At 41.7% G+C, this 27,697-nt stretch overlaps 1 protein-coding gene across 4 annotated transcripts in view; it reads left to right on the top strand.

The window, feature by feature from the left end:
* LOC124638818 (ecdysone-induced protein 74EF) overlaps positions 1 to 27,697 on the top strand; it is a 208,524-nt gene that overhangs the window by 169,093 nt on the left and 11,734 nt on the right. For all 4 annotated transcript variants that reach the window (XM_047175939.1, XM_047175948.1, XM_047175931.1 and 1 more), the window contains 2 exons: positions 12,052 to 12,168; positions 18,283 to 18,486. In XM_047175939.1, the coding sequence (XP_047031895.1) occupies positions 12,052 to 12,168; positions 18,283 to 18,486 (321 nt within the window). The remainder of the gene's footprint in view (positions 1 to 12,051; positions 12,169 to 18,282; positions 18,487 to 27,697) is intronic.

The raw sequence follows: 27,697 nt of genomic DNA, 5'->3' as shown, positions 1-27,697 counted from the left end.
TTTATTGGCATTCGTCGGCGGATATTACGAAACGCCACTGACATTTTATTGTACAGGAAATCAGCTTTGGCTTCTAAAATGTTAATTATATTGATGTTTTTACAACGAGTATTAGAAGTAAACCTTCCAGTAGCCAGTAGCTACCCGGGGTAAATAAGAAAAATATATATTATACCGGATTATTCTTATCTTCAAAAATACGTCTATACTTTTTCATGAAAAACGATGCGCTTAGTAAATATCCGTCACCAAACTGTCACAGAAACATCGCGAAACACAATTTCGCACGCTAAATTGACCCTTAAGTCATTGACATAGGGAAGTTTATTAGCAAGGTTCAGGGCAGGGCAGTTCGCGCGGCCGCCGGCGTTTTTACAACACACCACACATTGTGCAACGCAGTAGTGAGTGACGCAATACAACCAGCGCACGCCATACGATGCTAACTGTACACCTTGGACGCCCACGCCGCTATTACTAAATATTTTTTATTCGAAGCTCTCGATTGTTGTTCCGCACTCGATTACATTACAGTCACGAACTGTGAGCTACTGATCATAAAATCTTATGTTTGTTACTTAAGATCATCCGACGCAACTCTTGCGGCATCGAGAGTTCTCTTTAATAACCCGTAGGTGCCTTTGTAGTAATGTAGTTATGATAGTTTGGGCAACACTGTCTCATACTTTTGACTTACAAGGAAAATTAGCAGGAAGTGTGTTTTCCGCGTTGTCTACTACACAAACAGTTGTCTGAATGTGTACAGTCTGGTATATACAGTATACTACATTATCAGGAGTGATTCACTTGACCGCTAGACGTGCCCTGCTCGATCTTCATCATGTAAAGGACTTTCCGCCTCCTTGCAATGATGCTATTCGGCTAAGATGGCCGACGATTAACGCCCAAACACAAATATTGCCGAAATGTACGGAAACGTCCTATTTCTAGTATTGCAACACAAATAGCGCATTCTTTGTTTAATTTCTTAATCCAGACAGCACATAGGTCATTGTATTGATTAGTCATTGTTGGACCTAAAATATTACCTCACACGGTTAAACTAAAATGCATTATTTATTACTTTGAGTCACACGCAAAAATACATTCATTTGGCTCAAATATAAAATCCGTGGCGGTCCAAAAACCGTATATTTCCACGAAATAAAAAAGCCCGTAGACAATCACCGCAAACATCGCGGTTACGACACGCGCAAGTGTGTCAATGTCGCGCGAGTTCCCGCGACCGGCGCGCGCGCAGCCAGCGCTTCCTAGCCGGCGACGACGCGATAACGCAAATCTTATGCTTGTCAATAACTCAATTGACTCATGAGATTTTGAAATAAGGAATTTAAATAAACAAGAATAAGATACACAAAATCTAAATTACAAATATTTACAAGCAGCATATCTAAATTGATTTATATTTTAATATAAAGTTTACTTCAGTGTAATAGTTACCTGTCCTTAACCGTAGGAAGTAGTAGAAAGCCATCTAGTCAGATGAAGCGGTTTCAAGGTAATGTCTGAGAACAACAACACTACGATGTAGTTTATAATATCAAAACAGGCAAGGGAAGTCGCGGGACAACAATGTGCGCGTGGATGTTTGCACTATCTGCTGTTTGTTTGTTTGTGCACCGGCGCGCGCGCAATGCCGGTATTTTACGGTTTCCGGAGAACCACGCTATACACCAATACTTAGGTCGGCAGAATAAGCATTGATTTCGACACCTGACAACTAATTATCCAAAAACCTGCCGAACAATATCGTAATACCGAAACAAGAAGACTATGGCTGCCATTGCGCAACCCGCGCGCGACCTACAACTCGCCTGCGCAGACGCAAGTAAACAGGAAAACGACCGCCGAAAAGCTGAGGCCGACACTTATACTTTTAATTCATTCATACGGTTAACGGGTTTCATACGGCAAATAATTTGAAAAATAAATAACTTACCTATAACCAGTAGTTTAAACGTCATAACAAACTCCACAAATACTCATACAAGCCGGAAATATATAAAGTTTATTTAAGACTGAGAAACAAGAAGTATCCTTTACAAAGAGAAGCTTTCATTGGTCGGGTTACGAGCTCCGAGAAACTCATATTTAGGAAAAGTTAAAATTATCTCGTCACTCACAATAACGTGAAACCTTCGCTGCGAGAGTTTGAGCTAAAATTAAAATACTAACTTACACGGCTAGGGATAAAGTTTGCCACCCACAGCGTCGCTCGCCACGGTACAGGGAAAATAGAGGTATGTTTTCACCCGCCTCGCATCTGCAAAGGTCACTGCAGATTAAAATAACTCTCATATCAGGGAACTGAAGCATTTAGCAATAAAAGTAAAAAACTACGTAGTAATCTGCGTATAAAAGTTTCGAAATGTAGTTAATTGGTCACGGTGACGTATTAGTGTGGCAACTATTTCGTATCGATATCCGAGCCCACCTGTAGAGATTGCCAAACGTTTCCGGTACGAACTCTTTACCGGTTTTCTTGCGACGGTTTTTGTGCCGCTAATTATGTCATCGAGCCGACACAACGTAGCTAATCCGCGACGCTTTTTGTGTGTACCTCTACTTTGTATTAACACAGTTTTTTTAAGTAGCGCAATTTTACACTACATTTTTTTAGATTGAAACATCTCTTATGTACGCATAGGTATTATTTATTTAGGTACTTACTAATGCTGGTCGGGTTTTCACGTGCTTACCTAAGGTCACTGAATTGTGGTTGTTCAGTGTTTTTGTAAACATCCACATTTGGATAAGGAGCAGGAAAAGGTTTCACATTCTTTTGTGCTTTATGAATGAGGGCAAACAGCGGCTACTATTGGCGGTAACAGCGAAATTGTAGAGGCGTTATGTCATTACAACAAGTAGTTAGCTGGCAATTATTTCAATGTAAAGTTCACAGATTGAAGGTGATATTGGCAACTGCAGCACTCCCACACGTTGCTACGTACCCCACTAATAGATCCGGTTCGAAATCATTTCCTCTAGCTTATCACGAACTGGCGATTACTTCACGTAATGGTTTCCTAACCGCAAAACTTAAATCACACATCGTGACCTAATATTTTCACCTAAAAACAAATGTTGTAATGTTGTCGATAATGAAGCTAATCACATCCCTGAAAAACATTTCCATTGGCGCGAGCGCGGTGTATGGGCACGCACACAGGCGCGCGGGCGTCACGCACACAGTTACTATGCAGTTCTCGCCTAGACGAGTGTCTATGTGTTGGGTTTACTATCGTAGTGCGGCGCGGGGCGCGGGCGGCGCAACCGGGTCAAGGGAGCTGCGATGCACCGTTCGCGTTAAATCTCACTTTCGCGCGCTGCACCACTAAACATGGCGGACGTAGTGACGCGCGGTTTCGATCTCGATGACACATTTACGCTTTTCCACTTTGTTTCCCACCCGTTCCGGCTACTTAATCAGGCCACTGTGTTGTAACGATTTACACGTGTACTGTGTAATGTAGTAATTGACGAAACAAACAAACTTATATCTGTGGCGACCCAATATCCTTGTCCCTATTTCTTGTTTCCTACGTCGAGTATCGTGCGTATCGAGATAGTAAGCTTATCTGTCCGTAGTGGCATCTTATCAGCGCACTACTATAATGCAATACACCGTCGGATATGATAAACAACAGATTTCATAATTGTTTTTAATTTGACATCATTTTGATAAAGGGCGCGATCTATTTGTAGATAATATATTGTTTGGTTGGTAGTGTTGGAACATTGCGCATGGATATGGTAAATAAAGAAACTTAGTCGCGGAGAATGCATACTAATCTGATAGTAGATCCTTTACAAAGTAGGCAATCAAGATCAAGCGCTAAGTGCTACAATTTCTACGCGTTTCCTCTGGCACTTTCCTAGTGGTCGATTTGCATGACGAGAAGCTGTCGGCTCTAACGACGCGTGAAATTTACAATTATGAAACAGTAGCGACGCAATCGGTAGGTTCGTGCGATCGTAGACAAAAAATAAACAAATTATAAAGGTGTGTTTACATGTAACCGCGACCGTGAATCGAATTAACGTCTGTCCGAGGCTGCACGTACACCAACCTGTTGTTTCCTCAGACAAGGTTGGCCCAAAAAAAAAATCTATCGCAACGTACAAACTTTTGGGACATGACTAATGGACAATAGCTTGCGAAACGGAATCGCCTGCATTATCTGTGTTGTATCAGCTGATTGATGTAAATAGGGTTTTCCAAGTTGATCTAGAAATAAGTTACAAGTAAAACGGTACAAAAATAGTTTTTAATTGAAAAGTTTTATCAGCCATCGGAAAGATGTTTCCTATTCAATTCTGTCAATTTCCGATATCGTAAAGTTTTTTGATGTAGACTCTATTTCGATGTACCAAGTATACATACCAAATAATAAAAAACATAATTATCGATATCGATGTTAATAATTCGTAAAGTATCGTATTTAGGAAGTGTTGTCCCAGCACTAGCTAGTGAGCGGCGCGTACGGCGGCGTAGGAAGCGCGGCGCGGGCGCATCTCGCCCTTCGCGCCGCCTGACCCACTTAGCGCCGCACTAATATAAACTGTTGTGATCGTATCTACGTACGAGGACCGATAAACTCACACAATGTTGCTATATGAGAGGAGACACTTAATTTTTACTACCATATTAATTGGTATCATCTAACGATCAGGACTTTGCGAAATTGCTATAAATGCAAAGAATATTATAACTAGGTGTCTCATCCGACATAAAGCTGTTAATAAAATGTCATTTGATAACCATATTAGTCAATCGGAAATTACCAAAGTGAGTGTCACATTTGGGCATCTCGTCGGGCGGTCACTTCTCTCTCGTGAGTCACTCGTTGCGTAAGCGCACGCATGTCAGCTCAACATTATGTTTCAACTGAACACTAGACAATATCTATTGTTTACTATATTCGTACCCAAATCTTATAGTGATAACCGGCTGAATGGAGCTTGAGTCATCGGTCGAAAGAAGAAAGCAAATAAATACGCAGACAGTAAAATTGTGCTGTTGAAATTAAACAGATTATGCACTGCGTCTTGAAAACCTCAAGTTAATTTCATTCATTCCTAAATTCGAGTTTCAATGCTGACTTTATAGGACTCGTTAACTAAGGAGACTAGCAATAAAAATGCATGTTACCGAGTTTCTGTAGTTATATGTATAAAGGTATGTCCAAGCATAGTGGCCTGTTATTAACGCCGGCAGATAAACATGTTATCAGCATTAATCGCGACAGTTTCCATTTCGCGGCGCGCGACCGCCACTTTCTTACGTTTCCCGCGCGCGGGGAAAGTGCCCGCGCTTTTCCGACGCCATCTTTGAAACTACGCTCCCTTCCACGCAAGCCAACTGCAGCTACCGATATAACATGAGCTTTGGAGTCTATGGAATTGTTTTAGCGGGTAATATTGAGGTGGAAAGTAGTATTCAATATTCATCAATAATTATTAAATTATAATCTTTTGGGCAATCAAAACAAGCAATGGCCAACATCAAGATTGGAAAACATGATAAGAAGTTAATTGACAAGCTTATTTGTTTACACAAATTCATACACGGCTGTACTATGTAGTGTATTAAAATATGTCTGTCAATTACGAGTTATATCGCGTATGTAGAAGCACAAACGCAGTCGTGATCAGAAATTTTAAGCGTTCCATGGATCCTTGATCGACAGTGCGGACTACGTACCAAAATCGATTTCATGGTAAAACAATTGATTCGAATTCGTTATACAGAGGCATAATCATGTTTCACATGACTACTGCCTGTATATGTTACGCACTGATTCTCAAAAATGGAAAAACAAAAGGAAATTAGACCTATTTGCATCCCCTATTCCTTGAAATGCATTTGTATTCTAAGTAATTAAACATAGTAGTGAACAGTTTCTCGCAAAGCGCTCTGTAAATACGGAAATACGTTAAATGTTTGCGAGACCAATCTTACACACACATCTTACTGAACACCGAATAAATTATATTACTTTTGTGTGTAATTCAACTAGTGTTATGCGGAAACTTTGGCCTAGTGACATCTGTCGACAGATGACAAGCAACTAATGAAGAGAAAACCCATCTGCCGGAAAATAGATCATTTATCTTTCTTTATAGTTTCTAGTTAGATTTATGTTTTCCGGGTTGAAAAAATACTTACGTTAGACAGACGCAAAATATGTAGATATTGTATGTAAAATAGGCTGGCTTGTTTTGTTTAGCAATTCGGTTTTGCTTTCTACATTACATTGATCGATATTAGACACATTGGAGTTCAGTGAGTCATTAAAAAGAACCTCATTATTCACACACACTAGCGCAGACCACAACATACTGACAAATTGAGTAACATTCATTACACGGACTCAATGACCACTGTTACTTGAACTCTATAAACTATCACTTTTTAAAGCCCGTGGGGGTCATAACACTGGATACTGGTCGCGTTGGAAATAGCATGGCTTCCCGGATGTTGCTCTGACGTCAGACATCTCGCTACAGATTTGCCGAATCCAATTGTCATTCTCAAAGTACCCTTATTTGCAAACACATAGAGTTCCATTTACTCTGCAGCAGAAGAGACGCTGGTACCCACCTGTAGGTATACCTACTCTATTGCTAAATAACGTTGTAAAATTATTGGATAAGGACAATTAATGTTAGGAGGATCAATAAATTGTATAAAAAAATGACAAAAAACTAAACGACATTGGACATCAAAACATTTAACTTCTAAATCTGATAATCGTGAATATTGTAAGAAGGGTATTTTTGAATAGCATATTATTTTAAACTTGATGATCCAAATGACTTTATCGAATCAAAGAAACGCGCGCATTGATTTTATTTGAAGTATTTTTCCTCAATAAGTGCAGCTGTGTGTTATTGGCTCAAGTCATAAGAATTCGTCAGATAGATACCTATTTACCTACTCACTATACCAGAAAGTGCAATAAAACAAAAAAATCGCTCTATTATAAGCTGTGATAAGTGTGTAATCCTTCAGTAAATAATTTATCGTATTTAACAATAAACTAAACGTCAACAAATGTTCAAAGGATTATAACCTTTTAATCCTCTAAACATTTGACAACCGCGACTAATCCTTGTTTCAATCTCATCGTAACCAATCATTTCGTCGCTAACCAAATAATCTTTAATTTTGTAATCATTTGCTCATCAAACCGCCACATCTTATATGTTGGGATGCACGGAATTCATTCATATTGACGTCATCTCACCACGTGTATTTCATTTTATTGTGCTATCGGCCACTTCCCCGTCGACCATAGTAGGATCACTAAATGACGACACTGTTTATTAGCGCGGCCATCAAACTGTGCCGAATTTTATGTAAATATTTCTTCGCTGAAGTTGCAATGAGTCACTCCGTCGAGGGTATACGGTAGAAACATAAGGATTACGGTCAGCAGCCAGTATGTTTCAATGTAGTGCTAAGTCCGTGGTAAGCTAGCCGGCGACTGGCAGCCCGCCATTACAGCGCTCGTTACGACAACTCCGTGCAGGGAAAAGGCCACGGGAAATCCGGATTGACTTATCAAGAGCCGTGCACGGTTCAGATCTCAAAATGCCAGCCATGTAATATTCTAGAAACACAATAGTCGTACTTTTTACTTTCAAAACATCGCATTGTTCCAAATAAATGGCGATTACTTCATACGAGTATGTTGTTTACGTGTTGGATGATGATCAGCCGGTGTCAATTATTTCGGTTGACATTGTGCCGCGCACTGCTGCCGCTGCTCCATCAGGCGCAGGCGACGTCCACGCGTCACTTGGCTTCCAACCTCTGCATGCAGCAATTATAATTTTAGCAATTTTATTTTTACATCCAAACACAAAGAAATGCCACTTGCACAAACACCGGCTGAAGTTTTCATATATTTTTGTAAAAGCGACAGGAAATAATTAAAACCGACAATTTACGTTCATTTAAGAAATATGCGCTTTGAACTCCGCGCTCGGGGCGCGTTTTACGAGAGGCGCAAATTATTTTACACGTCGGTCTAATATTAAAATGATTGAAGAATACTGAAACAGGCTTTAATATTTTGGACAGCTTAATTATGTTCCCGAGATACATTCGCCCCAAACGGCCTGGGAAATCATTCCGGGAGAGTAAAAGAAAATCGTGTCGTATCAACCGACAATATTTCCGCTTCACCGTGGGGGAAAACCAATTACGAATATACCTGGAAAAACTTCGCCCAATTATGTTCAAACGTAAATAGGTACCGACGTTAGAAACTGTAAAACTGAAGTAATTCCAGCAAATTAGCCCGCGTAATTAGTAGACCCACAGCGGACGTTCCCCTATTCATAAAGAGACAACACACAAGTTTAATCCGCCCGAGCACAACTTTTACTTTCCTGCTGCGCTGAAATATTAACTAACTTGCATAAGTTATGCAGCTCCTCCTGCCTCCTGCTCCTGCAGCTCCTGCCTCCCTGCAGGTGAATGCACGGGGGGCAGGGGGCCGCGGGTGTAGCGCGGGGGGGGGGGGGGGAGTGACTCCCTGCACCTCTATTATTTCGAGCTGAAGCTACACGCGAACTATGGTCGGTATGTTCAGCGCGGTGCAACGTTCCCTTTAGGTCCGTCTGTTTGTAGGAAGCCCGTGTTTTTGACCCGACCCTCGCTACATGTATTATATTTTGTATTAACATTTTATGATTAAAACTACAAAGGAACGTTTGCAGCGGACAGGGTTACTGCTTTCTGTGAATAGTTAGTTCTCATGCACATACCTTCGCTTGCAGTGGATATGATAAGGTCACGTGCGTCGGCAATAAGTCCGAGTGCCACTCAGTGTTATCACTATCGCACTAAATATAGCTCACTACTGCTCCCCAGGGTACATCAATACTCAGTTAAAATTAGCGTTTAGGTAACATCTACAAATAGAAAGTCAATAAGGTCGACCTTAAGTCACGCTCCCTGTACTAAGTATTTAAGAATATATATCACGCAGCAAAGTCTAGGTTTTATTGAAGACTATTTCCTATTCTCGGCGAGTGCCGCCCGAGCTCACGCGGGAGGATCCTAAAGTGTAACATATTGACAGAACCCGCCCCATCTGCATCGAGGAACTCTGTACAGGATGATATGTACATCGATCGCTTCAATGTCTCCAAATTCAATAACATCTGGCGCTGATTAAATATTAATTATTGATGTATTCAATATTGGCTGTACAAATATGTGCTATTCAATTTCGGAAATTGCCGTGGGAAATTGGAGGAAGAGCCTTTGTGATCGCAATAGCGGACCGTGAATGATGTCATATTATCTGTAAGTCTCGATGGAATTCTGACGTAAAACATTATATTTTTAACACCTACTTCCTTTTATATTTATAAGTATGCAAGCAGGTAGGTAGTACCCATTGTGAATAGTCACGTTCGTACGTAGGTATGCAGACTCCTGGATATTCAACAGTTATATGAAAACGCGTTAACTGAAACTAATCGCTTTATTTTCCAAACTGAATGAATGTTCTCTTTACATTTCGGTATTTTCTCCAAGTTGTAACAAACATCCAGTGGCACTTGTATAGCTTCTCTGTCCTACATCAGTCTGATTAAAGTAGATTTTGTTTTCCTCTTAAATCACGAGGAGAGTTCGTCGAACCTGGAGATTGAATGGGTGGAGTATGCATCGCCTTCCTCGGCGCTGAATAATGCAAGCGGCGCCTCACTATCTCGTGCGGATACACTCCGACCAACACTAGCGAATTAATTGAATTTTCTCTCAAATTGTCACTGTATCCACACAGTTGTTTATGCTCGGGGTATAAACGGCGCTGTTGTCGAACACTGTTTATATTATTATCTGGCTCGATAAGCCGCTGATATGTACTCTATTTTTATGTGTCTCCCGATATTGTGTTCAGGAAACTTCCATGCAGTATGTATTCAAAATGTGTAAATACGGGATATTTTCCGTGCAGATCTCTCAGCTAATATGGAGAGCGCTTAAGCCCCCACAAAGCCGTGGCGGCGTCTAATCCACTCAGAGCTTTGTCCCCATTCCGCCGCGGACTCAACTCATTTGAAACTATTTCCAATGCATCTGTTTTGAATTTCACTAGCGATTTGATCAATCTGTTTCGTGAGAAAACTGTCGCTCGCGTGACAAACATGCGAATATATGCAATGAAAGTATTGCGTTTATTCAGTTGCAGTCTTACAGTTTGCAGCAGAACTAGGAATTAGATAAACAAACGCGTCATGTATATAAGAGCTTTGGCATAGCTAAGAACTAGAATGCATTGAGATAATCCAAACATTACTTCATAATTTATTAAGATTAGTCGTCATTAGCTATTTACTTATGCTAAATTCTGTGATACATGCGACCACAAGCTATAATCCCCTGAACGGTGCAGTATTTGGCGTATGTCTGGTGGCAGTATATTTCCCATAACTGGAGTTGCATGGAGCGCGTCGCGTGACTGCCGAACTGGAAGCATTTGCATTCAGCTGATAGCCGCTATCACACGGCTCACATGTGGCCGGGCTGTAAAGAGTTCAAATTCCGTCTAGACACTTCGACCTGAAAAACGAAAGGGAAAGCTTTCGTCCGTCCCGCTCTATGCGTCAAACATGCGCAGTGCTCGCTCGGGGGTAGAACGAGACAACAGGTGGGTCCGTGAATAATTTAAGGGGGTTGCGGGGGCCCAAGGTCGGCGCACGGAAGCGTCTGGCTCGGATGTAGCCAGATTATATACAATGTTATATCGATTTTGCGGTAATTTCCCTGGAACATGCGACCTCCCAACTTGTCGACTACTCTTTAATGATCTAAACTTGGGATGTTACCTGATATTAAATTATTCTTAAGTTGTAAAGAAGTGGGTCGGCTAAGTTCGGCTAAACTTGTCCGATGAGTACACTTCACGTTGCTGTTGATAAGTGGCCCCCGCGAGACAATCGTGACCTATAGCGCACGTGAAACAAATAAACTTACGAACGCTATCAGTCGCCGCTCGTTAACTTAACTGGCTTGTAGCTGACACGGTTAGTTTTACGTGTTGACTCAGTCACAAATCGTAGTGTGACATTTAAAGCCACGTCCACACTCGCACACATAAAATTTAACTAATTGATTAGCTGTGAATCTAAGCGCGGTATCTATTCGGCGATCTGCACGTAAACTGTGATTAATTACTTTAATCAACTGATACATACGTCACCTATTTCCTTCGTTTTATCACACGTATCTACTTAACTAAATTAAATTATACCTAGTCTTCGTTTTATCGTAGCAATAAAAAAGTTTCTATGATAACTTCAATCAGTTACAAAGATTCAAAAGCAAGTCTAATTTCCAAAATTACCCTACAGCAACACGTATTGCGTGAAAAATCCTGAGCACATGTGAGCTGAGCTAGTTCTCGGAAAGTAAGCAGCCTACACGCGTACTCAACATAACTCCACATACACAAGTGATGAACAGACTTGTAACAAAGGGTTAGACAGTCCCTAGCTAAGTAATTCTAGAATATTCTCCGAAACGCCCGCACCACTCCCCGGGGTACCGTCCACAAGTTTTACCTGAAGAAATTTTGATAAACGAGCTTCCAAGTTGTCTTTTCTAGACGTTAAATACTGAAACCCTTTAGCGTCAGACTTGTCTTCGTTTATAAAGCGAATACCCTTTTGAGTTGAACGTTTTTCAGTTTTGCTTTATGATTTAAAGTTTGGGTGTGAATCAGAAAGTCAGGGACGTTAGTACCGATAGCTTGATCAATATTTAGGCTGACTGGGTGACTCAGAGCACGTAAATCAAATCACTGTTATCTTTTTAGTTATATCAGGAGTGGCATGTTTTGGCGGATTTACCGGTTTCTAATCTAGTCTTCAGTAACTACAAATACTTAAGTCATATATGTATACCTGATCAGAACACGGCAAAAAAGCCAATATCAAAAATGTTAATGTTTGCTTTGAATTGTCCTGTATCAGTAGTAGCCTAACGAGGCTGTTTTCTTGTTGCAGTGGACGGCGAGCCGGCCGGGCTCCCGCTGAGCGCGCGCAGCTCGCTGAGCCGGGCGCTGCTGCTGCTGGCACCCGGGCCCACCGCGCGGCATCACCTCTACACCGCCCCCAACACAGGTAACTAACATCACATATACAGACTTTAGGTTGTGATAGCTTAGGTTACGGAAATAGGAAAATATACAAAAGTATATAAGTAGTTCTTATCAAATATCACACATTCATTACGTTTAATTGAGTTACTATGCATGAAAGTAGGACTACTAGGTTTTAAAACAAAAGCCACAGCTTTCAACTCAACCAAAGATATAAGGATATTTCATCTCAAAACCGTAACTTTAAAAGCCTCAAACAATTACGAATAAACAAAAAAAACGAATGCGTATTCTATAAATAAGACAAATCCGAAGTCTCGGCTAGCAATAGCGCGGAAGACAACAAAAGCCGACGCGAAATGTGGCGAAAACAGAAAGCTTACAGGCCACAGGTACCCCAACAATTACGAACATTTCGACTGTTACGTACACATTTCCACATTTCCTTCTAACTACATCTTATTGGCTCACAGCGGAAATTACAGACTGCTATTCGATATTAACATGAGCATTGCAAAGGTCGACACAAGCACGAAGCTACATACCAAGCTAGCTTTGTTCGATACGAGCGAATATCGATACCTACGTGCCACAAATCAATATCGATAAGTATTACCTAATTACTGTTGATAACATAATTTGTTGAAAGCTATCTTTCATCGGAAATTATATTGTCACTTTTGTATTTATTTTTAAATGTCATAATTCTTGTCGATGACGGTTTTATAATAATATAGTTCTGTGAAGACATCGTAACATAGACGTTGTGTCGTGTTATATATTTTGCTCAGATTTGTAAGGGACAATACGGAGTCGGAAGGTAATATCCGGACCGACCAGCGCCCTATCTACAGCTAGATATTATATCATATATTATTTGGAATTAAAATCAATTTCCTTTGGCACGTGAAAATTTAATTACTGGATTAATTTAGGAATTTAATTTAATTAAATTTATTTCCTAATCTGTGTACATATTTTTTTATATTATAGTATTATAGACTTTAAAGAGTAAGCTATTGGGATGATAATCAAAAGAACCCATTATATTCAAAATCATGGTGTCTTGCACTTATTGTATCTCAGTATCAGTACATTATCGGTTATGCGACGAGACCGGCTAATCTAATCACGACACTTCTAATCCATTGTGACGTATCACCAAGATATTCAGCTTCCTGATACTTTCCATCTCAGTGTAAACAAAGACTATGATTACACTATCTGTTCACGTATTTTAGTAGTTACTTTTGTCCATATTATTATATTATAGGAAATATTTAGACTACCTGGAACTAAAATTTCAGTTATTTCCATGAATACAGGAAATCAAATGGTGATTTCCTGTTGACTGTGCCATTCTATAACAAAGCTTAAGGAAGATGCAAATTCAGGATCTGAAACTGGAGTTAATATAACAACGCACATAGCCTTATAAATAGAAATAGCGGTTTATTATAAATTATATTACGTGTCGACTGTACTTATTCCGAGTCTCCATGGGGAATCAGTGTGACGTCAAATTGTATCTATAAATACGCTTATATAACGTTAACAATAAATGATATGTAGGTACTTTAAAATAAATGCAGATTTACGTAGCAATATTATAACACCTATTAATTGGATGTTAGTCAGCCATCTTCGATAAATAAGCTCGCTTTTGTAAGCACTCTGTAAATCCATGTAAGGCACGAATGAAAACAACTGGAAATACATTTGAATTCTTGTTGTAACATCATTTCGAATGTAGCTGCTCAAGTATTCTGTTTAGGGCGAGTTGGGTAGTCTTTGTTAAGTCGTACATATGTACCAGGGCTATATACGCGCCAGGAGGTGCCTCCCTCGAGCACGCTCCGCCTGACTCCAGCTCACGTACTGTGCTTAATGCTTACTAGCTTATATAACTACTACACATTAATATTGCATCGTTAATTTAACATTTTATGTCAACACCTAACCACAAAAGTTTAAACAGCTTTCATTAATACTGAAAGTGACAATCAAAAAGCCAAGTATGCAAATAAAAAGTTTGTCAAGTTCCGCAATAGTGGCAGGGGAGGGCGTCATAACAAAACTTACGGTCGCGGCACTCAGGCTGTTCCATGAAAAATTCATAAAGAACAAAGAGGAAGTGGCGGCTCGACAATCGATAGACGCGTCAGCTGATCCGCCCGCCCAATGTCACGACCGCGCGGCGAGACGCCCGCCCTGCCCCCCACGCACACGCGCGCACTCACGCACACGTACACGCGCCTCCTAGAGACACCTCCGAGTGTGGACCTGTCGCCAGGCTATTACTGCTCACTTTTATTGTGACGCTTTGATAAACGGTGAACAATTTTATATTGTTAGTGTTTGTTAGAGTTACTGTTCGATAGACCTATGTTGATGTCTGTCTATAAGTTTTTTAATTAGGCTTGTGCGATTTATGTAGGTCAAAAATGATTGTCCTGAATTCAAAAGTAACAAATGTTTTTGGAGCTTTGTAGCTCGGAATCGATAAATCGAGTAAATAAAACCTCTAAATTGTAAATATTAACAGCTTTAATGTGTAATATAATGCGGTGTCATATTCGCGATGTTGATATATCGTCCGAGCTATACCTTTTGTGTAAACAACTTTCGCTCTCTGTCCACCCCTTTTTGCGTCATTGAGCGCAGATGTCCTACTCTCAGGGGCACATTTGACCCAAAATGTGCACTTAACCCCCCAATGCGTGCGGGCGGATTGTGCCGACAACAATAAATAATATTTATCGAAAGGGTTACTCAAAGGAGCGTAATTACGCAACGTGCGATGTATTTGATGGATTATGTCATGATTCAGTCACTTTCTGTTGCACAATGTTTATTTTTGGGCACAAACGCGATTTTGTATGCAGCGTGCAACTACCACGATTTGGGGAGATATGAATAATCGTTTTATTATGTGCTCAGAATGTACACTCGGACATACGCGATATGCAATCTGTTGTCAATTGACACACTCGGTCTTGAACTAAATGTTATTGTTACATAATAAGAATTTTGGAATAGTTGGCAAAAAAATGCTGAATCCAAATGTTTCGGTGCGTTTGAAAGCGCAACCCTTACAAGGGCCGTCACCGAGAGCCTTCTATCGGAACATGCAACATCCTAAGCAAACAATAGTGCCGGCAGCTGGTTGCGCACGTTGCGCCACTCGCTCCACATTTCCAAAATGCCAAGTTTTTACGCAAAAATGGGTTACACTGCACCTTGCACTACGAAATCGCCGCGTCATCCGTCACAATAGCCGCTAATCTCGGTTGCCGTCTCGTTTTCGCGTATAGTTGTATCTCTTTCATGTTTTCAATTTGCCCCACAGCGGCTTTCCGGAGCTATTGACACTTTGAAATTAGAATGTCATGCGTGGGTGCGCGAACGCAACCCATTGTCGGTATTAGTATTGTGTGTGGACCCGATTTGCAATCGGCGAATATTGTAAGGGTTAATTATAATGGCTCGCATACGACAAAGGATGTGCGCCTATTGTCGTCATCTGGTCGCATGTGTCGAGTTCATAGCACCTTGCCGAGTGCTATCAGCACAGCTTGCTATCAGTGTTATTCTTGATCTTTACGTAATACTCAACAATAAAGTAATTACACTTTTCCTGAATTTAGATAACAATATCAAATATCGCGGATTTGGACAGACCAATGAGATACTGTATCATTTCCGACCGGTGATCCTCAGTACATGTGTACTAGCTTATGTAGTGTCCGACCAACTGTACACACCGTGGAACATTGTGATGTTATTCTAAGCTGAATTACCATCTTAAAGGAGATGTGCGACAATGGACGCGCACAAAGGGACACTAAGAGATACTCTGTACAACGCGAGTTTTTTTTAATAATAAGTCAGGGGTCGTTTGATAAATATAGAGTTGGACGTCAAATGGAAAGTTTACTTAAATTTATATCAAGTCACGTAATGATTATAAATCACTTACATCATTCTATGAATAGCACATAATTTTAATAACTAGAAAAAGATAAGTAATAAACCAAACAATTTGCAAACAATGCAGTAGATATAATGTGCCCGTTGTTCTTATAGCAGCTCAGTGTTCACTTCGACACATAACTTACAATCTAATGTCTGGCATTGGGAAGTACCGCTCTCACACGTGTTATACGTATACACAAGTCGTTAGCCATCATCCGTTACATAAGAATATATATTTACCACACAATATTATTCATATGCAAAAAAATGGCGACGTCTAAGACTGGGCTCCAGGGATTATGGTCTAACGCCAGCGCGCACAAAGGACATGAAGAGCGGTCACTCCATAAAGATGCTCCGATTAAGGAAGGGTCATCATTGTGATATTTTACTAATGGGACCGCATTCCTCGTCGACCAGTAGACCAGATTCGGGACAATCGCGACCCCCGGTCTATAAGGCCGCGGTCATTATTTATAGTTAATTTATTATTATTTTGATACGCGAGATGAAAGGGTTGGCACAATGGCTCGTATTCCGTGTTCGGGGCCGTTGGTCACTCGTGTGTCCGAGCGACGTGTCAACCGGACAGGGGTGCCAGAGCTTTTGTTTAAGCTTGGGAACTTCCACCTCTCGGAGGTGCGAACGTGCACGCAATTTATATAATCTAACATCGCTCATTACCTACATGCGATTTAGATAAATAATCCACGTACCGGATAAAACAGGCGAATTGTTTTACCTGTTTTTAGGATCGAAATAGATAAGGTATTTAATTAAACCAATATTGCACAATATAGGTAATGAAATTAATCTAATGCATTTTCCTTTTAGCTTTATGTTTTAAAATTAGATAACAAATAGCGATGACAGGCATACACACCACGGCTAACCACAATGTCGCGTTCTTATAAATACTAAAAATATAAATATGAAATGTAATACGCAAGAACTAGTTACAATTGTTTCGTCGCATTTGAGGCATTCTCGATTTAAATGGTGGAAGTGACCGGGGGCCCTCGCGATCGCTTCCCGATTCCCATGCATTGTGCCATTGAAGGGTTAACAATGGACACAAAGGGGTGTGGACAGCGGCCACCGTGCACCGGTCAAATGGTCACTTTATACCAGTCATAGTCCCAATGGACAAGGAAATATGAATAAACAGCTTTCTACTATTACTTGTTCGTTGATTATATTATTTAAATACCGGACAACCGTTACGCGTCAAACTTTAGGGACCCGGACATGAGAAAGTTTGTCCCTTCGACTAGTTCAACTCGATCCACAGATTAAGTTTTTTATCAACCTTTTCTATGAACTTTATAGGAGAGTGCTCCCGAACAAGAAACTTTCGTATAAACTCTTTCATTCAATAAAAATAATCTGTTTACTGTTACCGTTGCATTTCAAAAGCTCGATGTAAATCGCGTACAAGCAATACTTACATGCAAGATACCCGCGAAATAAATGGGTAATATGTTCTTGGTTGTGAGTAAAAGTTAACAAAAATACAATCACAAATGCAAGTTACGTAACGGTCAAACTGACCTACTATTGTTCAGCTGAGAAATGGAATTAACTAAGCTTCATTCTAAAAATAATTACAAGAAAACAAACCAAAAGAGCAACTGCATCACCATAAATTACCCTTTTGTAAACCAAAACAACTTCGCATTAGATATGCAAAAAAATGCAACCCTTGCCTATTGTGTCCTCTAAATAGTAAAAAGTTCGCTTGTGAGTTACGTAAGCCCCCGTGGGTCTGCCAGGCCTCCGCTTGCTGACCACATCACGAGAGCAGGTGGACTCGCATGCATCTGAGAAATTCGCCTCTCTAACGGTTAATCTCATAAAGTGACCGTTGGGCTTCAAAGACCCCGTGGAATTAATTGCATTTGCAGGGTTGCAAGATGCAAATATATGCAAGTCAGGTGACCGTTAGTATAATAGGATGATGGTCCTTTAGGAATGTAATTTAATAACGGTTATGCATCTCACAATCTCACGAGATTAATTGTATTTCATTTAGTTGTAGTTAGGGTTGATGATGTTTTTTTGTCTATTCGTTTCTTGTGTCGGAATAAATTACTTATCCTCAAAGTATGTATATTTTTTCTGTATGTGAAACAATGTGACTGATGGACGGTTTCTTCTTCAGGTTCTCTCCCCCCGTCGCCGGCGGACAGCGGCGTGTCGGACGTGGAGTCGTCTTCATCAGGCGCGGGCTCCGCCGAGGAGCTGAAGGCGCGCCTGCAGCCGCCGCCCCCCGCGCCCTTCCACGCGCCCTTCCTGCCCTTCTACCAGCACCACCAGATCGCCAACACGCTGCAGCACCATGCCACCGCACACCCCCGACCACCAGGTATGTTCACAGGCTACATTAACGAAAACTATGAGAGTAACCCTTCTTATGATCAATATTAGCCCAAGTGTACAAGAATGCAGGTACCTCTTAACTCTTTAGTGCATACTCAGTCATAGTATATCAAAGTACAAGTTTAGGCAGATTCTCGTGAACTTAAATGATCCTTCGATCCGATAAAAAAGAAGAACACGTCATGCAAAGTATTACAGATGTGGTCATATCCTCAATGACTCTCGGAACTCGTAAAGGTAAAGATGCACTTGTGTTGTTATTAAAAATAGAGAATAGTGTAGTATTGTTGCGACGTAACGCGTGTAGGTGACCGCGCGGTGAACGCCCCCCTCCGGGGAGGTCACCTTACTTGCGCACGCGCAGGAAATTCGGGGGAACTGCGACCTACTAGTTTTGACACTTTGATATTCGCACAAACTCTCAAAACTTCTTCACAGTGTAAACACTAGTGAGGTTTGCTTTCATTTATCAAACAAAAGTGCGCCAATAAATGTTCCATAAATTCAGAGGAAAAAGACCAGTTTTTTTGTAAACAACGCTCAGAATTATTCTAACACAACAAATGTCATCTAACTAGAACTGACATTATATTTAGCGCGAGCACGCAAATAAATGCACAACTATATGTATACTTCTCGGAATTATGTCGTAGGAAATTCATTAAATAACATTACCACAAGTTTATCGCGTTAGTTTAGGTAGGACACTCGTGCTTAGTAATTACTGAGCCCTAAGTGGTAGTGTCGCGGTCACCAGCAGCTATCAACATTTGCGTAAAAACCAAATTCGTTTCTGTAACTCCAATAACTTCAGCTTTAATGGAAAATATTAATTTATAGCATTTAACACTAATCCACTCAATGGATGACGAACGCATGCCTACATAATTTATTGCGCAGACAACATGGCGGTCTAATTGCGATGATAATTAAAAAAACTGCAATCAACAGCGAGAATATAATACGGACAACGGTTGTCTTATCTTAGCGTTATCTTGAAGCTCCAGCAGTCTTGAGAAGTCCTCGGCTGCAGTCGTCGAGACAAACTATCGCACGTTATCTCAATGTATGCGATGCACAGCTTTATCACTGCACTTCCGGGGGCGTGTTTATTGCACCCTGGCCGGTGGCCAACTGGCCTTCTTTCCAAACTTTGAATTGTATCGTTAAATGCACGTATTATTTTTATGTGCACTAATAATTCACTCCCGCAATTGTTTCAATTTTCAAGAAAAACAGACTGAATACATTGCGCTGCGCGCTGCTTTTGTAACGAAAACATTTTGAAAAAACAAAGCGATTAATTGCGAGCGCTTTCCCGGCTGCTGTATCATGTTGACACGGCTTCCCTTACTGAACTTCACAAATACCTCGCCATATTGTAAAACGCATAAACTGCGCGCTCATGAAGCGGTCGGGAGTCACGACGCGCAGACACGGGAAGTACAGTTTAGTCATAGCTATTCGTTTTCACGGATATTGTGATGCGTTGAGCTAACACAACGGCCACTACAAAATACACCATCAAAAGTAAGTTCGTCGAGCGCTACCTCCTCGCCATTCCGAGAATTATGAATGTTTATAATCGATAGATGTGTAGAGATGCCGGTTTCCATGACACAAAAACGAAAGAAGCGACTGACGGACGGAACCAGTTGGCATGGCGTTGCATCGGCCATTTATCGCGAGTTGGCGCTCCACGCCCGTCCTCAGCTATTTGACATTGCGCAAGGTCAGTGCTCCTAATATAAAGATGCAAAAAACTATACTACCGTCAAGCAGTATGCGAGACGCGTCGTCCGCGCGACTCGCAGCGCATGCGAAGCGACCACTTTCGATTGTGGCGCATTTTAAAAACGCCTTGTACGAGTAGGTATACTGAATTCCCCGACTAGGACCCTTTGTCCTGAGAACGGATGTACCCAAACATAGCTAGGAGTATTATAATGAGCATTAAAATGACACAGTTAACCGTCGGCGTCGCATAAGACATTATGGATGACGATAAGAATGGTAAAAATTATGATATTTTACGGAATTAGCAATAAAATTCTTATAATGATCACGATTTTGTAGCACCATGCAAATGGAATTCGAATTGGCAGCAAAAATAAAGCAGTAATGTTACATCCAGGAGACTGATTAGATTAAGTATCGCGCAGGATACCTAGCAGAGCACAAACAATGGCTGTAATCCTGAAACGTGGAGGAAAACTAACTTCATATGAAACTATTAGAAACAACGTCACAAGCAGTTTATTTACGTATTTATTGTTGTGTCTCTGTAAAATGGTAATGAGGATAAGTATAATGAAAAACATCAGGCAAAACCACATAAGAAAAATCCTTGCAAAGTACCTAACATTGACTAAGTTGTTGTTACAATAAGTGCCGATAACGAGCCATGAATGAAGTGTCGGCCCAAACAGGACATAACACGCCTGATACGTATTTTATATAATGCTCTGATTCATTTCAAGAACTCGTCCTGAAAATATACGTAGCCTGTAAATAAGCGTACGTGTTCACAGAAAGGAAAATGAAAGAGTGCGGTAGTGGCATGTGGTGTCATGCCAGTAGGTGTGTGCCGTAAATCGGCCATTGCTGTAATGCGGCACACACGAAATTTCGGTGTTGCAAACGCGAATATTGGGCAAGAGCGGCGGTGCCGGCGCCATTGTCAGCCTCTGGCGAAACGAACGCGACCTTCCTACTCGGATTGGGCAGTCCAAACCTGATTGTGTGAGTATGTGGCCGCGTTCGAATTCAATCAACCAGTTTCTACTAATATGCTCATTTCAATCAGAACCTTATTGGAGTGTTGCCGTTCATTTCTGTTCCTGAGCAAACAACTACAAGGCCTTATCAGAATCAACAAGTTTTTGGGGGTCCATTAAAAGAATAAGCAGTTGGAATCATGTTTGAGAGTTCAACCTCTCACCTTTTCTAATTTGAACAAACATTGCACAATGTTCAAAGAATCCGAAAGATTCCGGTTATACTGTAACTCTGATACAGCTAACTTAATTAATTAAAACAAAAGAAACCTTGAATGGATGTTGCCAATTGCCAAATTGTGCTGATGTAGGTAGCACGAAACGCTGTTCTCGTATGCGTGCGAATATCGAGAGTTGATTTTTGAATGCGATTTGGTTGCGCGAGCTGCAGGAGTTGCGTCACATGATGCGGGCGCGCACCGCCCCGTGCGGGGGACTGCTTCACCAAGTGCACCATGCCTACACTAGCGCTCACCATGGATCTGGAACACTCAATCCAAATTAAATAACTCTAATCTGGGACGCGTCGTGCCGCGCTATCAATCTATGTATCCGTTTACTGGTTGCGAGATCACGATCTACGGACAGGATATGAGAATATTATGTGTAACTAAATATCTAGTTAATACCAATAATAAAAACCCACTTTAATCAACAGTTTATGACTTCTCAGTAGCTTAGTAAATTACTTCGTATCTCTGGCTGCGATGCAAATTCCTCATGTAAATACATAGCGAGGGATGGACGAAGGAACACCATCAAATGCAACGAATCTCAATTAATATTATGTCGCTCGTAATAGAGATGAAATAAGAGCTAGTCAGGCATTCAGTGCGCGAAGTAAACATAGAGATGTCAATGTGACATTTGCAAACGAAATGGAAATTAAAATGATGGCGGTGTGTATTGTGCAGCGCGCTGCATCGCGATAAGGCGCGAGTACGCGCGTGTGTGTGTGCGTCTAACGTCGGCGCGTGTCGGTGTGCGGCGTGCGCGGGAGTGTGCGCGAGGTGATCGTCCCGTTTCAAGGGCAGTGCAGCGCTAGCGCTCGCCTCGTATTAATAGTTGGCGACTATTTTCGCCTCGCCGACCGCTGGGGGGACCGGAACGTTATTATTGACATTCGCGAACTTCCAAAATGGATTTACTACCTTACATCACGCGACACGCGGTGCCACACGAACGGAGACTCTCCGTCCACTCCGTGGTACTCAGTATCTACACTTCAAATTCTTAGTAATTTTTCAATAAGTAGTAGTGTTTTGTTTTCCTTCATGACTCGTTTGACGTTGTTTATTAAAATGGGTCAATAGAGAACTGAAATACCACGTCTGTTGATTCAAAGTATCAAGTACATTTCGCCACTACACAAGCGAAGTGCTGTGTGCTCATCGCTGCGCCGCGCCAATCGATCTTTCTTTCTGAATCACTCGCCAAACTGATAACAACTGTTTACCCTCTTCCAGATAACAGTTGCTTTTATATTATTTATTCCACGCATCGGCTTATCCCATTAGGTATTTAAACTCATATTCCGTGATAAAGTTTAATGATTAATTATATGGGTTTAGTAGGCATGTAAGTCTCAAATAATACTTCCAGTCTATCATTATCCTTTCCCTTATTGGTTTCCAATTAGTCTCGATTCTGTGAGTGCTGAGTGTTGAGACTGGTGTGACGTCATCGCATAAATCCAAGCAGCGGGACCGAATAACTCGGTTATGCGATCACGGCTACAATTACAGCGCGGTTGCGGGTTGGACTTATTCTAAATCTAGAACAAAACATGAGTTACTTCTAAAAAGTGGTTTCTTTGTTTTGAATCGCATCGCCGTATAAGGAAGACGCGACACACGCCATCTGTCGTACGAAAAACGGTTGCGCAACCGTTGGCGACCCACTTGCGCCGCCGCCGCTGCCAAGCGCGCCTCGACTCCTCTACAATTACATATTTCGGTGTCGCAACTGCGCGGTCGCATCCGAGTTGAACGGCCCGCGACCTTGAGTGTTGCGCAGCGCGCCGCACGCGCCGCCGAAAGCGAAAGGACCCACTTACCATCCCGGAATTTACCATAACAATCATAACAAATTCCCGTTAGGTCATGGTGCCTACGTGACATAGCACTTGTAGCCTGCCGGGAGCTCCGAGCTGACCACAAGTAATCGGGAGCTGGGAAGCAGTGAATCACGAGCAAGCGGCCGCGGTGCTGCGGCGACCGTGCGTCACCTTCGCGCGTTCCGTTTCACACGCGGCTTCCTGCGCGTTTCGCAACGCATCTCGGTACCTACGCGGAATAGCGGCCACACGTCCAATGGTGAACTCGGCAAATCCGACACGACCCAATTCTGTGCGAAACAATCTCAGCGCTCCACTTGTCCGGAAACTTCGCACGCTTCTTTTACGATAGGTATAAAAACAGAAGGGGCGCCGTGTCCAGGCGGCCTACATACTCGCTCCGATGGTTTCCTGGCTGTTTAAAATTATCCGCTCGTCCCCGGCGGAGCGGCAAAAGGCTCGCCCTTCACGGACCACGGCCGCCCCCGTCAGGCCACCACTCTAAATAGCATAACTCCATAACCGGGTCGATTATCGCGCGGCGGGTGGGTCTGTCCGGTGGCGTCCCGCGCTCGTGGCTCGCACTCGCTATCCTTGTGTTTATGCGTCGCGAGCCTAACCGGGTCAGTGTTAGGTCGCATAGCGCTGCATAAATAGATGCGTCGCTCCCCGTTGCAGCGCTCCTCCGCCTGGCCGATATCGAGCATTTCGCAATGTGTTTACGCGCGTCCCACATGCCCCGTGCCAAGTCGACGGATTCTACGATTCCACGGAATACCAGAGTTGCAAAACCGTGGCTTTCAGATTATAACGTCGGCGCGGCGTCCAGCATTGACATCGCCGCACCGTGGGAATATGGGACAGTTAAAATTAGTCGCCGGTCTCTTTTCGAAATACTCTACTTCATAATACAAGCTGAGCTACGAGTCGTTGACAAAAGGCCACCAGGTTCACGTCGTCGTTACATAATGGACTTCCTGATCGATAGCCTGCGAGGGAACAATCGACTTTTATCTGTTGCTAAAACGAGAACGAAATTGATACACGTGACACTGATAAGGGGGTGATGGAGCATTTTACTGCACGTGGTAGCGGAGCGGGGCTCTGCTGGTAACCTGACGTCGGGTGACGTCCCTGGCGGCCAATTACATGTAACAATAGTTTCGGACTTGGACGACAATACAAATCGATAAATTAAGTGAAAAAAGTCGTTCCGGCCTGATTGGTCCCGAGTCAGGGTCGCGTTGGGCAACACGTTTGATGGAAATCAGCGGGGCCTTGACCGCCGCGTACGCCCCTCAACCCGCTTTTTATGGCCATCGTCTTGACGACAAATTGTTTATTGCACATAATTATACCATATTTCATAACAAACTGTTTGTTACGTCAAAAAAACGTCAGCTTGTTGACAATTTTCAGTTCAATTCCTTAGAAGTTTGAGGCTGACTCGTCACGCGCCTTGGAGATGCGTTTGCTACGTAGTCGGAAGACACCGATCGACATACCGTTTTCTCAAAAATTAATGTTATAGACAAAAAAAAATTACACATTGATACTGCATTAAGTATTCTAAGCGGATTCTAGTTAGATTCGCGTGGTAACTTGAAGAGCCGAAATCAGACTTGTTGCAGTATTATTGGCAGCATCACGCTACCTTAATGTGTATGACCCAGTGGAACAATACATGTGCATTACAATATGCATTCAGGCCACAACAGCTGCCGGATGTACCTCATAGCCGGAAATCGATATTAGAGATGAGCGGAAGGCGAAAATTCGCGCGCGTCACGCAACCGGCGCGGGCGCTACTAGTTTTGTTTACGGCTAATGAATTAATAGAAGCATAGATTAATTTATCTTTATCTTTAGTTATTAGTATTATATATTTTTACGCGCATACGCTGAGCGCATCCTACTTACCGATGCAATGGTTTTCCTTTCTAATACTGAAGGAAATATATTGATGTTCAAATAGAACCGAACGATTTTCTGATAGTTGAGACTTTCAGTACTTTAGCATATATATGGAACTTTTTTCTTACTAACTTTGTAACTTTGTAACTCACTATTCCTAGTTTTTATAAGTTCTGTAGGTAGTTTCTTACACTTCTTATAGGTTCTTTTTCACAGTAATTTACCATCGGTTCAACCGCATGACTTTTTCGACATTTAAGTACAAAAACAAAATGACGCGACTTGGGTCAAAAACCACAATGTCATAAGACGATCACATTATAGACGTTTTTTATCGAGCCCTCAAATACTTAATAACTTTACGAAAAGGTCACAAGTGCCACCTTTGGGGTCGAAATGTATTAAAACTCAATCAATTATGATACGACTTTACCATGCATGTTAGCTTTTCATAGGGTAATATTAAGAAACGAGATAAAAACAATTGGGAAACAAAAGCTTTACGCAGTTATGCATTTGCGAATTAAGGAACAAGAAAACATAGTTTTAATAGTAATTACCAACTGAAACTAGTTTTAAATGCCTTTGAACAAATAAATAAATGTAGATACATGATAAGTGAATGCATTAAAGATTTTTTCACAGTGGACATTGTAACCATCATATTTCAGATCACGTTCGTAATCCCTGACAGCGCTGACCTGCGCTTTACTATGTATTGTAGTAAATATATACGTGTGTGTGTGTGTAGTATCACTCACACACGCGTATTTACATAATATTTACTTACATACCTACTAGTGCAGTTGTACATACGTGAGTCAGCCACGGGAAGGAAACGGACACAATTATGAATAATACCTATGTATATAGCCACTTATATACATCTTTATGTACCACAATTAGTATAGGTACCTAATATAAAGTTATAGGAAAGTGTAATTTTGACTAATGGAAAGACATAAATTACGTATGTGGTTTTCCTTTCTAGATAAAATAGCAAATTAATAAATTATACTTTTCCGTCTTGACTTGATAGCTTTATCAGATAATAAGTGGATCCGCCCGCTACGAGCACACGAAGGTGCACCTACAATAAACACAAAGAGTAGCAAACTTGCAGGACTTGCAACTAGAATGATTGATCCAATATGGCGTCCTGTTGCAAGGAAGTGCAGGAATTTGCGAGACGCGTTAGAGGGCGCGGGCGGCGGCGGCGGGCGGCGCGCGGGGAGGGGTGACCTTCGCGCGTTGATGCAATGTCGCCGTGTCATTGACCACGCTGCGCCGCTCGCAAACAGTTGCAGCTACGCCCCCCCGCGCCCCGCGCCGCTCCCGAGTCTATCGCCCCCGCCCCACACCCCCCGCCCACCTCCTCGCCGCACAGCAAACTTTTGCTGGTTTAACGATATTCATTCGTTTGCATTTAGAACTTGGATATAATTTTTAAATAAGGAACAGGAAAATGATTCGCTCGCCTTTTATTTTGGAGCGGCGCGACGTCAGCGTACGCAAAAGGGTTTGATTAAGATGAACGGCAAAAAATACAACAAAGGAAGGGTAATGTCACTTAACAAAAGAAAAATCCAATTTGAAAATGTCCAATTGGAGTGCAGTTATCTAAATCTCATAAGCTCTTTCCTGTACGTGTGTGTGCGCTATTAAAAACCAGTTTTTTCTAAATCCATAAGCTGCTTATCAGCGCCTATTTGCAAAGTCTTCAAAACAATCTCTGAAAACGTAGCTGCATATTATTTCATTACATGCATCTTGATTGTTACATATCTTGTGTTTGTTTCAATTTATTATTAAGTAATTTATATAACTTGCACGATAACATGTAGGTAGGTAATATGCGTATCTACTTATATGAAACGCAGTCTTACTCACTAGGAAATTATAAAAAATATAAACATTCATAACAAATCATGAAAAGCCCTGTAATCCTGTAAAGATGGAGAAGTGTCAACTTAAAACATTGTTTGGCTGCGCTCCATCTGAAAAACAATGATCATCGAATGCGTCAGCGCTGAGCCGCGAGGCGGAACGCGCCCTTACATTATATCAATATGAAAATAAAAATGTTTTCACAGTTGCATATGTTTACGTAAGCGGGGTGCACGAACTCTGCGCCGGATCACCTTCGCCGTGTCCCAAACTATAGGTTGAGGTCGAACCCGCAATAATAGCGATCGATAGCGCGACAAACAAGATGAGCAGAGTACCACACAGCTCCCTACTGTCCCCGGCAGTGCGTAGCGCGGGAAACAACACTAATGTCAAAAGTACGTCCTCAAATCGATACTATTATACCTAGCAGTATCTACAACACTTGTTGCTTGTCATTGGAAGGGACGCCGCGGTCTCAAGGGGACTCATTAATAACCCAGACAGACTATCTTCACTTTCAAATCTATCACAAGAATCCACTATCACGAGCCTTGAGGAAA

This window comes from Helicoverpa zea, chromosome 2 (genome assembly GCF_022581195.2).
Source record: "Helicoverpa zea isolate HzStark_Cry1AcR chromosome 2, ilHelZeax1.1, whole genome shotgun sequence".
NCBI classification, from domain to species: domain Eukaryota; kingdom Metazoa; phylum Arthropoda; class Insecta; order Lepidoptera; family Noctuidae; genus Helicoverpa; species Helicoverpa zea.
The sequence above is the reverse complement of the archived record's forward strand: the minus strand, read 5'-3'. Positions and strand labels throughout refer to the sequence as shown.